At 43.6% G+C, this 14,837-nt stretch overlaps 1 protein-coding gene across 7 annotated transcripts in view; it reads left to right on the top strand.

Annotated features, from left to right (window-relative positions):
* Positions 1-11,919, top strand: part of nhsl2 (NHS-like 2) — a 256,426-nt gene extending 244,507 nt beyond the window's left edge. For 2 of the 7 annotated variants that reach the window (XM_078412443.1, XM_078412442.1), the window contains exons 6-8: positions 2,130-4,916; positions 6,600-6,741; positions 10,058-11,919. In XM_078412443.1, coding sequence (XP_078268569.1) covers positions 2,130-4,916; positions 6,600-6,741; positions 10,058-10,406 — 3,278 coding nt within the window. In that variant the 3' untranslated portion in view covers positions 10,407-11,919. The remainder of the gene's footprint in view (positions 1-2,129; positions 4,917-6,599; positions 6,742-10,057) is intronic. The other 5 variants (XM_078412448.1, XM_078412449.1, XM_078412444.1 and 2 more) reach the window with 4 other exon arrangements.
* The last annotated feature ends 2,918 nt before the right edge of the window (positions 11,920-14,837 follow it).

The raw sequence follows: 14,837 nt of genomic DNA, 5'->3' as shown, positions 1-14,837 counted from the left end.
ACCACAGTTCTGGAAAAAGGTTCCAGACCTTGAGATGAAGATTAACTTATATCAGAGTGATGGCAAGAGCAAAGTATGGAGGAGAGAAGGAACTGCTCAAGATCCGAAGCATACCACCTCATCTGTGAAACACGGTGGTTGGGGTGTTATGGCCTGGGCATGTATGGCTGCTGAAGGTACTGGCTCATTTATCTTCATTGGTGATACAACTGCCTATGATAGTAGCATAATGAATTCTGAAGTGTACAGACACATCCTATCTGCTCAAGTTCAAACAAATCCCTCAAAACTTATTGGCCGGCGGTTCATTCTACAGCAAGACAATGATCCCAAACATACTTCTAAAGCAACAAAGGAGTTTTTTAAAGCTAAAAAAATGGTAAATTCTTGAGTGGCCAAGTCAATCACCCGATCTGAACCCAATTGAGCATGCCTTTTATGCTGATGAGAAAACTGAAGGGGACTAGCCCCCAAAGCAAGCATAAGCTAAAGATGGCTGCAATACAGGCCTGGCAGAGCATCACCAGAGAAGACACCCAGCAACTGGTGATGTCCATGAATCGCAGACTTCAAGCAGTCATTGCATGCAAAGGATATGTAACAAAATACTAAACTTAACTACTTTCATTTACATGACATTGCTGTGTCCCAAACATTATGGTGCCCTGAAATGGGGGGACTATGTATAAACACTGTTGTAATTTCTACATGGTGAAACCAAAATATATACAATGGCCTTTATTAAAATCTGACAATGTGCACTTTAACCACATGTTATTTTTTTCTTTTGCAAATCGCAAATTGTGGAGTACAGAGGTAAATAAATAAATGATGGGTCTGTGTCCCAAACATTATGGAGGGCACTGTCGTGTTTGAGCTCTAGTTCAAAAGCAAATGATGTTGGGGCATGTGTCGCTTGGACAAAACAATCCAATATTTTGTCTCATTGTTTCCCCATTCTCCCTTTTTTCCAATATTCTTGTTTCTGTGCCACCAAGGGAAGCAAGTAGTGGAAGGTGGGATAGGCACAAGGAGAAGGGAAGAATGAGCATATGTGAATGGTAGAGAAGAGATCTAAAGAACTGGGGAACAGAGGCACCTGATAAACAAGCGACAGACAGCAGAGGAAGTTGAAGGCGAAAGGCGGAATTTCTATCCCTCTCATTGAAATGCCATGTTTTACCTACAGGCTCCAATCATAGGGTTTTCGCTAGTAGCTGATTACCTCTGCCCCTTGTCCTATAAAACATCTCTAAGATGTATCTGCCCCATTGTCTCCCCACTCAATAAAATATCCCATTGTATCTCCTGTGAAATGGCTTGGGATATTTTACTACACGAGTGGTAAATAGATAAAAGAGTAGTGGAATAGAGAGAATGTAGACTGTTTCTTTTGAACACTTAGAACACACTACCTAAGATTGTTTAGAATTATTGCTACCACATGGACATGGGAAAAGCTTGTCCCTTTATCGACAGTTCGTTGGATGCTTTCAAGAGAGAGCTGGATAAAGCTCTTAAGGATAGCGGAGTGAGGGGGTATGGGGAGAAGGCAGGAACGGGGACTGATTGAGAGTGATCAGCCATGATCGCATTGAATGGCGGTGCTGGCTCGAAGGGCTGAATGGCCTACTCCTGCACCTATTGTCTATTGTCTATTGTCTACATTGCCTGTGAAGGGCACTGTCATGGTGCAAAGGTGGCCTCACTCTTGACAGAGACAGCCCAGCTAAAATCATTAGACCATTAATCAACTTAATTTACGTTTCTCCAGTAGAATTCCATATCTAACTTGCACATCTAACTTTGTCCTGCATACTGCAATACAAGTATACACACTGTATACTTAGAGTGTGGTACCACGCAATATTTTAATGCTGTATTTGGAAAATAGTCAACTGGTTATGCTTCATTTGTGATGTGGAATGTCTCTGAAACAAAAAGTTTTGAAACCAAAACATTCAGTGTTGCCAACATTTGCTTACAACTCCTGCAGGGAATGTAAATGCGTTGGAAACTATATACATTTGCTTCTGTCATTTGGAAGCACTACAAAGGAAGTAAGTGACTTGCAGTTAATGTTCTCTGACAAAAAATTTAATGGAGTCAATTTTCCTTTCGCTTTTTAGGTTCTTTGAAGGAAGGATCGAGATCTCCTCATGTGTTAACAAAGACAGAGGCAAACCAACGTCTCTTTACCTTTGATGAAGATATGAATGTTATGAGCGGCAACCAGGACTCAGTCGGCAATCTTGGGATGGTGCAGTCATTCCCCCCAACTCTCAGGAAGGTACAAAGTGATCTTGGTCAAATAAACAATTCAAATCTATCTCAGTCTTCAGGGAACATCACATTCACAATGAACAATACCCAGATGATGCCTACGTCGATAAGCGAAAACAGCTTCTCTTCTCTTAACACTTCTTGGGATCAAATGAGAGGATCTAGTTGTTCTTCGTCCTTGAACAATTCGAGTGCTGTAACTGCACCAAGCTCGGTGTCAGTGGAGGCCTTGAATGACGGCACACGTACTCCTGTGACGTTCAGTCAAACTTACAACAGTGGTCAGTCTCCTGGGCAGCGTGGCCCTTGCTCCTCAGCACAGGGGCCAAGCGCTAGCATGTCCGACCGGGAAAACGATACGGAGAGCCCACGTACCTTCAGCAGAGCCTGGAATGGCAGCAACTCTGTGAGTTCTCCTCACCTTTCAGATATGCCTCCAACTATGTCACTTCAATGCTTGAAACATTCTTCGCAGCAGGACTCGGGGCTGTTACTGAATGATGGCTCGCATACGGAGCGCAGTGTTCCACTCTCCACCTTTTTACCAAGCCAAGGCCAAAGACAACATACCAGAAGCCCCGTGGTCAGCTCCTTCACATCAACTCCAGGGGAAGCAGCAGAGAAATCTCAGAATCACAAGGATACAAGGACTAACCACGAACGAATTATAATTTACCCAATCAACAATGCAAGCGAAGATACAAACTCAAACCTGGAGTTCCCAGGTTATGCAAGTACGGAAGCTTGCATGTACCGTGAGAGATCTCTGTCAACGCCGACGGATTCTGGGTCGTGTTGTTCGTCGGATGCAGTAAGAAGCTATGACTCCAAGCACTATGACCACACCCGGCGACACAGTGCCAATTACATCATGCGTTACCCGAGTGTCAGCTCAGAGGAGAGCCAAAGCACCGAGAATGTCTCAGTGATGACGGACCAGGAAGGATCCCAGAAATCAAGGCCTCGGTCAAAAAGTATCTCTCTGAAAAAGCCAAAGAAGAAGCCCCTTCCACCCGTGCGGAATGTCTCTCTGAAGACGTGCGAGATTAGTTTGAACCCTGAAGAAACGTCCGCAAACAGCTCTCCTCAAGAAAATAGGCCAACAGAGCTCTTTATACCTTCAGAGAACCAGGTCATTCAAAGTGAATCAGTAGGTAGCAATGAATCTAGTGGCTTTGTATCAGATGCCCACTCCAGCTCAACTACACCCACACTGAGAGATGGAGAACCCATGCGGTACACAGAACATTGGTTCCTTAATGACTGGAAGTCCAGTGATCCATATAGATCATTATCAAACTCCAGTACTACAACAGGGATAACGGTGATTGAATGCGTCAAGTCCCGTGGTAGTTCTGAATCGTTGACCTCGCCATCTATTTCAAGGGCCACAACACCATCCCAGTTATCCATTGAGGCAGAATCAAAAATGTCTTCTCCAGGCAAGCTCCCTGGTCTGATGTCACCATCCAGTGGTTATTCAAGTCAGTCGGAAACTCCCACAACTTATTTTCCGATATCTGTTTATCAAGGCCATGTGCCACAGCCAGGAGGCAAAGCAAAACCCAAGGTGCCAGAACGGAAGTCCTCGTTACAGCCAACCTCCCCGAATGAGAAGAGCCCGAAGTCAAAGCGCATCTTTGAGTTGCCCATCTCTCCACCACCTCATTTGGATCTGTCGGGGCTGCTATCTTTCAAAAGCAAATCCAAAGCCAGCAGACGACACTCTGACTCTTCGAACATTAACAAACCCAGCCAGAAACATAGCCCTAACCAGCCTTCTATGCCAGTCATAACTCAGACAGTCTTGGAGTCAGTGCGTCTTCGCTCGGTCAGTAGATCGGAGAATGAGGATCATACGGAGGTTCCAGAACCATCACAGATGACCCACAGTGAATCCTCCGAAACTCCCCTGAGAAAGGTCCGGCCACCAGTTCCAGGGAAGCCACCAATGTCAAAAAGGCCTTCAAGTATTGCTCTGAAGCTTTCTCCCATTGAGCATCCATCACCCACTGCTATCGTACCTTCACCAGTATCTTCAAATAGAGGATTTAGGACAGTATTTAGAAAGGTTGGTGTCAAAAAACAAGACTCTTTAGATAAGCCAGATAGCCAGAAGCTTCAGGCATCTCCAAATCCTGCACATATTCAACCTAATCACCTTCAGAGTAACCATGTGGGCAACAAACAATCCAGAGGCATACCGTTGACCACCCAAGACGAGACCCAAAGGCTCTGCTCCGCAGAATTAACCAGGAGCTCCACCCAATGCATTGAGAAAAAGAAAAGTAAGACTCCACCTCCCGTCCCTAAGAAACCGAACGTACTGATTGTACCAACAAACACAGCACACATACTTGTAGTGACAGAGAGACCTGCGCAGAGACCATTGCACAAAACAACTGTCTCTGCATGCCATGACAATGCAAATGTTCCATTTACCAATGATGCTTCCAATGCAGAAAGAGGGTCAAAAGTGATTAAAGCACACGATCTGAACATGGGCCCAAATATAAGGACAGTTCCAAGTGCGGGCATACATATGGAAGGGAACAGAAATGTGGAATACAATGACGGAACTGGAAGATATCAAACTGTATCACTGAGGCCTGATCTAGATCAGAATCCTGAAGGTATGTACGATATCAGGGTAAACTGAGGGTAAAAACTTCCAGGTTTCCTGCTGCTATGTGTCCTTGCAATGTATGAATAAGATATTTGGTACTTACACTTTACTGAGAGTTCCATGCATCTAGTGCTGGGTGCACTTCTTGGTGGTTGTATGGAATCATCTTTTTGGTGAGAAGATTCTGGCCAACATTTTGGCATTTTGTAAAGTTAGTTCCATGTGAAACTGAATTTCTAGGAATGGGATATGGAAGGAGATGATACTTAGGGTACATGCCATGTAGAAAATGTCATGCCGGGGCGCCATTTCACCAGTCGTCGTCCCCCGCCTCCCTTTACTTTCAGTCTGAAGAAGTGTTCCGACCCGAAATGTCATTCTTTTTTTTTCTCCAGAGATGCTGCCTGACAGGTTGAGTTGCTGCAGCACTTTGCGTCGATCTTCTGTTTCCAGAAGAATGTAGGTTGAAGCATGTTTCCATCCGGACAAAACATATATATATTTCCAGGTTGTTTGAATCTTGTAGAAGCTCCTTTAGTTCATTCACAAGGTTCAAGAGACTTGATTTTCTTTCTTTTCATTTCCGCATTTTCACTGCCAATGGTAGGGTTGAAAATTTGGACAGAGAGGTGTGCTGCGATCTCCAAGCCAACGCGTGAGCTGATACAGCAGATGGTTGTGACTCTGGCCCTAATGATCCTGATCAGGTTTCACATTAAGCTTGTTATTTTTTAAAAGTACTTAATTTACCTTGACCAAGATTAGAATTAGTCTTTGTATAATTGTTCCTATTCCACTAAGTTTATATTTAATGACAATATGAGCTTCGCTTAACACAATCTGTTCTCCATGCCGTGAGTGATCTCTTTTGATTCTTGAGGCAGAATCATGACTGTGGACATCCCTCTAAGATCAGAGATGAACACAGTCTAGTTCCCAGGTTGAAGCATCCACCCATAGAACACTTTGAACTCTAAGAGAAAACTCTCCCATTCTTATACTACTTTGCTTAAACAGGGCTGTCTTGAAATGTTCTTCCATATTCATGGCCATCTAAGATGAGTTGGAAAAGGAAACATTTCAAAGAAGGGGTAAGTGACTCAGGGTTTTTTGCAGCTATTGAATAGTGTGGTGAAAAGGGAGTGGTCGTTCAATGCAAAGATTCTCCAATCTGCTTAACCATAGCTGTGCTGGTTCTGCGGTGGCTCTGTGCTAATCCATTTTCCACGCACACCCCATTGGCAAGATTGTCTGGATATTACCTTTAAGAAAATACTGTTTGATTTCCTTTCCTTTTCTTTCAGACTATTTGTAAAATGCTGAACTGCTCCCCTCGGCTGTCATCAGCTTACATGGCAGAGACAATCAAATATGGAAGTCTCTTGCTTTTAATGGCTCAGTAATATGGACCACTGAATTGCTAAACTGCTTAGGTTTCTTATGGTTCACCCAGACAATGTAGCCAAGGTATAGGTGCACATAGACCTGATGAGCAAAATTAACGTATCTTCTGGTCCGTTTTGGTTCTTGTAATTCAAATTCTTTGGGTGCTGTACTTTGGATTCCAATGACAATTGCACAACCCAGCTAATTTTTGTCACTTTTGCATTTGTACATGCGTTGATTTATATGAAACCTCGATCAGATTAGGGTCTCTCCTAATAGTTGAATCCCATCTCATTCTGTCTAGATATTTCCTTGAATCTGAATGCTAAGCAGAGAAGTCCCACAGCTGTACAGAGTGGAGAAATTGTGATGGAGGATGATGATGAAGTCTTTGTCTCCCCAGGCACCCAACGCTCCACTGAAGATCTCTTCACGGTAATTCACAGGTGAGAATAATGTTGAAAGGTGCCTGTAGCCGAATGGGAGAATATGACCGAGAGTAATAAATAAACATGAGCTCTCTGGGTGTCTTTGCTGGTGAAGGTGCAGCAGGCAGTGAAGAAAGCCAATGGAATGTTGGCATTCATAACAAGAGGAGTTGAGTATAGGAGCAAAGAGGTCCTTCTGCAGTTGTACAGGGCCCTAGTGAGACCGCACCTGGAGGACTGTGTGCAGTTTTGGTCTCCAAATTTGAGGAAGGATATTCTTGCTATTGAGGGCGTGCAGCATAGGTTTACTAGGTTAATTCCCGGAATGGCGGGACTGTCCTATGTTGAAAGACTGGAGCGACTAGGTTTGTATACACTGGAATTTAGAAGGATGAGAGGGGATCTTATCGAAACGTATAAGATTATTAAGGGGTTGGACATGTTAGAGGCAGGAAACATGTTCCCAATGTTGGGGGAGTCCAGAACCAGGGGCCACAGTTTAAGAATAAGGGGTAGGCCATTTAGAACAGAGATGAGGAAAAACTTTTTTAGTCAGAGAGTTGTGAATCTGTGGAATTCTCTGCCTCAGAGGGCAGTGGAGGCCAATTCTCTGAATACATTCAAGAGAGAGCTAGATAGAGCTCTTAAGGATAGCGGAGTCAGGGGGTATGGGGAGAAAGCAGGAACGGGGTACTGATTGAGAATGATCAGCCATGATCACATTGAATGGCGGTGCTGGCTCGAAGGGCCGAATGGCCTACTCCTGCACCTATTGTCTATTGTCTATTGAAGCTAGCATTATACTGTGTATCTCAGACAATCCATTACAGGAGGATTATCAATGACTCACACTATTACAATCCATTACGGAGCGGTAGAGTTGCTGCTTTACAGCGAATGCAGCGCCGGAGACTCAGGTTCGATCCTGACTACGGGTGCTGCACTGTAAGGAGTTTGTACGTTCTCCCCGTGACCTGCGTGGGTTTTCTCCAAGATCTTCGGTTTCCTCCCACACTCCAAAGACGTACAGGTATGTAGGTTAATTGGCTGGGTAAAGGTAAAAATTGTCCCTAGTGGGTGTAGGATAGTGTTAATGTGCGGGGATCACTGGGCGGCACGGACTTGGAGGGCCGAAAAGGCCTGTTTCCGGTTGTATATATATATGATATATATATATATATATGATTACAATGGGATTGTCAACAAGTTATGCTACAGTCTGTTACTGTAAGATTGACAATGGTGGCATAGTGGTAGAGTTTCATTTAGTTTAGAGATATAGCGTGGAAACAGGCCCTTCAGACCACCGACCAGCGATCCCCGCACATTAACACTGTCCTACACACACTAGGGACGATTTACACGTACACCAAGCCAAAATGCTGGAGTAACTCACCGGGACAGGCAGCACCTCTGGAGAGAAGGAATAGGTGTCTATTCGGGTCGAGACCCTTCTTCAAACTCTACATACCTGTACGTCTTTGGAGCGTGGGAGGAAACCAAAGACCTCGGAGAAAACCCACGCGGTCACAGGGAGAACATACAAATTCCATACAGACAGCGCTGTAAGGCAGCAACTCTACCGCTGCGCCACCGTGGCCGCCCGCAGTAGAGCTACTGCCTTATAGTGCCAGAGACCTGGGTTCTATTCTGACTACGAGTGCTGTCTGTACGGGGTTTGTATGTTCTCTCTGTGACTTGTGTGGGTTTTCTCCGAGATCTTCGGTTTCTCCCACACTCCAAAGACTTAAAGGATTGTAGGTTAATTGGCTTTGTATGAATGTAGATTGTCCCTATTGTGTGTAGGATAGTGATTGTGTGTGGGGATCACTGGTCAGTGAGGAATCGGTGGGCCGAAGGGCCTGTTTCCACGCTGTATCTCTAAACTAAAAAAGACAAGTGTCACAATGGGAGTGTCTGTTACAAACTGTTACACTCTCTATTGTAGTGGAACTATCAAACACTGATGTTACTGTTCATTATAATGCTATTATTCAATGCTGATCTTTACAGTGAGATTACCAGTGATTAACATTACAGTCAATTACACAGAGACCTGACTAATGAGTGATATTCTATCTTACAAAAATTATCCAAGAGTGAAACAAAAAGCAAAATCTAAATGTTTGGTCTCATTTCACTCTTCCTGCTCAAAACACCTACATCCGTTCTGTGCCTTGAGAAACTTCTTTAATCTGTTAGGCAATGAAGAATAATAGTAGAAGAGTAAGGAAATCATTTTGCAGCTTAATAGGACTTCGGTTGGGCAACATTTGGAGTATTGTGTGCAGTTTTAGTCGCCCACCATTGCAGGAAGAATGTGGAGGCTTGAGAGAGGGTACAGAAGAGGTTTTTCAGAATGTTACCTGGATTGGTAGGTATTAGCTATAAGGAGAGGTTGGGGAAACCTGGACTGTTTTCTCTGAATTGGAGGCTAAGGTGAAAACTGATAGAAGTTTATAAAATTATCTGACCCCCTGACATCAGTCTGAAGAAGGGTCTCGACCCGAAACGTCACCCATTCCTTCTCTCCCGAGATGCTGCCTGACCTGCTGAGTTACTCCAGCATTTTGTGAATAAATAGTTTTATTTAATATGTGTTATTTTCTTACACAATTAAGGGGAAATGGGACTGAGAAATGAACACTGTTTTCTCTGCTCCCTGGACTTGAAGACACTTGTACCTTCATTTTAGCTTTGACTTTACTTCAAAGGTACAGCATGGAAACAGACCTTACGGCCCACCGTCCACACCGACCATCAATCACTCCGCACTATCCTACACATGAGGGCAATTTACAATTTTACTGAATCTAATTAACCTACAAACCTGTACGTCTTTGGAACATGGGAGGAAATCAGAGCACCTTGAGAAAACCCACGCGGTCACAGTGAGAACTTACAAATTCTGTACAGGCAGCACCCTTAGTCAAGATCGCACCCGGGTATCTGACGATGTAAGGCAGCAGGTCTAACACTACGCCACTGTGCCGCCCTTTGGTTGAGGGGTTAATTCCCCATGAGGTCTTGTAAAGTAGACACAAAATGCTGGAGTAACTTAACGGGTCAGGCAGCATCTCAGGAGAGAAGGAATGGGTGACGTTTCGGGTCGAGACCCTTCTTCAGGCCCGAAACGTCACCTGTTCCTTCTCTCCTGAGATGCTGCCTGATCCACTGAGTTACTCCAGTATTTTGTGTCTACCTTCGATTTAAACCAGCATCTGCAGTTTATTTTCCTACAGGTCTTGTAAAGTAGTCCAGTTATACCCCACTACTTGTCAAAGAGACTCAGTTATTCTGTTTGAACTTTATTTTGCAATTTCATTTTGACCAGGTCAAAGAGGAAGGTGCTGGGCTGGAAAGAGCCAGGAGAATCGTTCATGGTCAGGCAGGTGGCCATTTCACCCACCAAACCCATCGCGCCAACCCCAAGCTCTGGCATCAGGCTCAACCCCTCGGCTAATGGAAATGGGTCCAAAACCAACACAAGCAATGAGAACTTTAAGGCTTTATTGCAGAAAAAGAGCAGCAAGCCAGCAGGAGGAGCACGCATGTCAGCAGCGGAGCTCCTAAAAAGTACCAACCCACTTGCAAGAAGGATTGCGACGGAGTTTACACAGGACTCAGAGAGGTGTCAACCAATCTCGGAGCCAGGCTCTCCTGAGAACGCTTCAAAGTGTTAGAGTCGAACCAGTTCCTGGGGTGTGAGGAGCAGAGGTTCCTGTTTCTCTGCCCCGGTGAACAGGATTACTTTCATTGTTGCTATATCCACAGAGCTGTAATTTGGTCAGAGGATGGAGACGGTTTTGCGGAAATTCAATGAAGTGAAGCCACAAATGATGTGCTTCGTCCATTTGGGAGCCGAGCGAAATTTGGAATAATTAGGTGACAGATTTTAATTGCAGACTGTTTCTGGATCAAGAACTTTGAGGTAATTCCTCGATGTAAGATGTGGATATGTGAAGATCTTCTTGATATGAAGCTAATTTTAATTGGACTGGACAAGCCTGGAGAACATTGAAAATGTACAGTGAGATGCTACATTCCACTAGGTGTACTATAGCCTTATTGAAACTGGACATTTAAAAATATTTTTTGTGCATGACTCTGATCTGTTTATAAATATTCCATGCATTTCCATTTATTACTGCAAAACAACAGTTGAAGTAGATAGCAGTAAACGGAACTGATGTGTGTGTGTGTGAGTGTATGTGCGTGCGTGTCTGTGTGTGTGTGGGTGTATGTGCGCGCGTGTCTGTGTGTGCACGCACACGTATGAGTGTGTGCACGCGTGTGCGTGCATGTATGTGTGCATGCATGCATGTACGTCAGGGAAGGGTACAGGGTGGGTGTAAATGGAGAGTGGTGGGGGGGGGGGGGGGGGGGTGAGGGGAAGGAGTTGACTGTTTTTTACTCCTGCTACGACGATGGAAAAGTATTTTTCCCCCAGAAACCCATGGTGGTGCACAAACCTTGTGAAGGCATTTGCATTACAAGACACCTGGGGAGGAAACAACACAATCTAAGTGACCCTTCAGCTCCACACTGCCACTGGGTCCACATTCACTCTGTGAGTCTCGACCCACTATGAAGCTTCAGGAGAATGACTTTTCCTTAGGATTGTAAAATAGCCTGCTCTTACCCTGTGACAGAGAAACCATGTCCTGCAACTCATGAAATCTTTTATTTGCCTTTCTGCCTTTCTCCATGTCTTCTCTGTAAAGACAGCTTTAGGGAATCAGGTGGAGAGGCAAAAGCACAGGTTCCAGGGAGGCATAATACTGAGGTCTTGCAAATGGCTTGCAGTTTGCTATTTTTTTTACTATTTGCTTAAGAACAGTTGTTTGCCTGATCTGTAATGTTTTTGAAATAGTGCCTCCTATTTTGCTGGTATTTTTTTATAAATATACTGTAATATGTAATATGGCATCAATATATATGAATTGTTTCAAAGGTTTCAAGAATTGAATGAAAGAAGATAAATATGAATATATTAGCTTTGTAAAGGACTGTGCTGCCCTTACCATGAAATAACATAACAATTTGAATGTAGACAGTATCAATGTCTTTAGCTTTGGTTTGAACAAGATCCCTGGTTCTTTTCTGACATATTGTTTAAATAGTAGACACAAAAAGCAGGAGTAACTCAGCGCGGAGGCAGGATCTCTGGAGAGAAGGAATGGGTGACGTTTTGGGTCGAGACTCTTCTTCTGACCCGAAATGTCACCTATTCCTTCTCTCCAGAGATGCTGCCTGTCCCGCTGAGTTACTCCAGCTTTTTGTGTCTATCTTCGATTTAAACCAGCATCTGCACTTCCTCCCTACACATATTGTTTAAATATTTTGGAAAATATTAACCCTGGTGTTTTAAAGGTGTATGTTTTATTTTATTCACAAGGTGACAAAGTCTGTTTGAAAATGGAAGGTGAACCACAATTTGAGGTATAAACTTCTCAGCGCACTCCCAGAAGCACTATCAGAAGTAACAGAGGCAGGGCTGAGGTCTAAACACCACCCCATCCCACCCCACCCATAGCTAAATCCCCCTCCTCCCCCCACCCCCAAATCATCACAAACTTTTCCCTCCTCTCAGCCAGAAGACGATTAATGTCCATTCGCACTCATTGCCAATGCTCTCTCCATTCCACTCTGTTTCTCCTTCAGAGCCAACTGATTACATTGTACCCAGTACTTCATCCCCTTCACTCTAGAACTCATTCAAGTTGGGACATCTGTGATCTGAGCCATTTTCTGGCCAGTGGAACCCCATTTACTATTAATACCAGCAGCAACTCTATATCTGGGAGCGCAAGTAATAAATATAGGTTTTTCTCAAGTAATTAAAAACCTTAATTGGGATCATTTGAAGTGTTGATGCTCTCATTAAAATGTGTTTGCTGCTGTGACTGAGAACAAGTTGAATCCTACCAGCTCATTCCTTCAAGGACACATTAGAAAACCTCCCAATCCCTGCATGAGGTTCATGTTTATCTCAGGGTACTTTATGTCATGGGGAAATTACATATGTCAAAGAGTTAAAATAACCTTGATTAGTTAAAAAAATATATATGTATTTTTATTAGCAAGACCAGGCACTACTAATTTGCACAGGTCACAAGTCCATTGATTGAAGCTTCTGGAAGTATTCATGTTTTACCTTAATCTTGAATGTATAAGACTTCCCGAGCTCCCAGGTGTTACGCTTGGAGAGCATCTACATTTCTGAACCAGACTGCGCGAGCAATGTCACATTGTGGTGAGGATAAGGGATTGAATGCACCTTGTGATAAAAGCCATGTACCACCACTTCGAAATGCAGTCGGCATTTATCCCGCAAACAGTGAGATATGAGTGCACTTACCTCGAGAGGACTCCATCGCTTTATGTCTGTGATGTCTTGCACTTATGCATTTGAAATTAAAATTGTGCGCTTTAAAAGTGACTCAGGAAATTGGGAATGATCAATAGCTATTTTTACATATATTGGAAAATGCATTTCCCTGCCCCGATAGTTTAGTGATAAATAAATATAATTGTGTAATCTTTGGGACAATCATTAAAAAGAAACTTGAAGCAAAATTCATTTTGAGCTAGTTGTTATTTTTTTCTGAAATCCTCTTCCAGTTCCTTAAATGATTCCAGAAACAATTCAAGAACAGTTTTAATTTGCTCTGAAATATGCATTAGCTTCACTTGAGGCAGGGGAACATTTTGAATCTAAAAATAAGGCTTAATAATTCTTTAAACTGTTTCGTTCTTTTTTCTCCTAAGGGTGCAGTTGCTGGAGGACATCTTCAAAAGGCAGCAGCTCTCTGACACGTTGCCAAAGCAGTCATTCATTCCTTTTGAGTCTGGGATCTGAGTTGGCTTATTGACTGCTCGAGGCACCATCCAGTCCCACATTCATAGAGGCAAAAGTGCATAGAAGCACACATATTGAGACAGCTACATACCATTCCTTTCCCTGCATGTACTGAAATACATACATTTATGCACACAGGCAACAAGGTTACTAGTTAGTTATCAGTTGATCAATATCTGACTGATTCCTATTGCTCCACTCTGGGAAATTATCGTCTACTGTATTGGCCCGTCACTGAATTCAGCCTTGGCACAGGAGATACTTTGCTTCCTTTCATGTCACTGTCATGTTGTGCATTCATGCATTGAACCAAAGCCAAAGAACTGTGCATGCTGGAAATCAGAAATAAAAACAGAAAAGGTTGGAGATATTCATCTGGTTTAAATTTTGTTTCTCCCTGTTTTTCTCTCTCCATAGGTGTTTCCCGACTTCTGAGCTTCTCCAGCATTTTGTGCTTTTATTTCTTACAACTTCCTTACCCATCATCAGAACTGTAATTGGAAAATAATCCAATTGCCCCAGCATTGTTAGAATGGGATCCAAAACTGCAAGAGATTCTTTGCGGCTCACTATAGTTTTAAATACTGTATCGTGATTCATTTGACACTACAAAAAAATCTCATGTTTTTGTTCTGTGAACATCATTACCAGCCGTAGTCAGTCACACCCATGCAACACCCAAACTGAACTGTAAGAAACAGGGAAAGGAACGGGGTTAATTGGCCCCTCATAGTTGCTCTGCCATTCAATGCAATCATGACTAAAACAACCTTGGCCCGCGACACCACTTTGCCACTCTCTCCCCTTACACATTATTGGGAGGCAAAGGGGCAGCACAACGATTGAGCTGCAGGCTCACAGCGCTAAAGACCTGGGTTCGATCCTGACCTCGGTTGCTGTCTCTGTGGAGTTTGCACATTCTCCTGTAACCGTGTGGGTTACCTCTGGGTGCTCCGGTTTCCTCCCATATCGCAAAGACGTACAGGTTTGTAGGTTCATTAACCGCTGCAAATTAACCCTAGTGTATAGAGGATAGAACTGGTGTAAGGCTGATCACTGGACAGTGTGGGCTGAGGAGCCTGTCTCCACGCTGTATCTCTAAACTAAACTAAACTAAATTTCCCTTGTAGTTAAAATGACCATGTTCCCACTTTTTCTCCTTACCTCTTGACTTCCTGGTGGTATAAACGCAATCCCTGTACTGTTCTATGTTCCATCCCAGTAGTGAGCTTGATGAACCTTCTCTACGCTC

The sequence above is a fragment of the Rhinoraja longicauda genome, chromosome 15 (genome assembly GCF_053455715.1).
Source record: "Rhinoraja longicauda isolate Sanriku21f chromosome 15, sRhiLon1.1, whole genome shotgun sequence".
NCBI classification, from domain to species: domain Eukaryota; kingdom Metazoa; phylum Chordata; class Chondrichthyes; order Rajiformes; family Arhynchobatidae; genus Rhinoraja; species Rhinoraja longicauda.
Note: the sequence above shows the minus strand (reverse complement) of the source record. Positions and strands in the feature narration are given on the sequence as shown.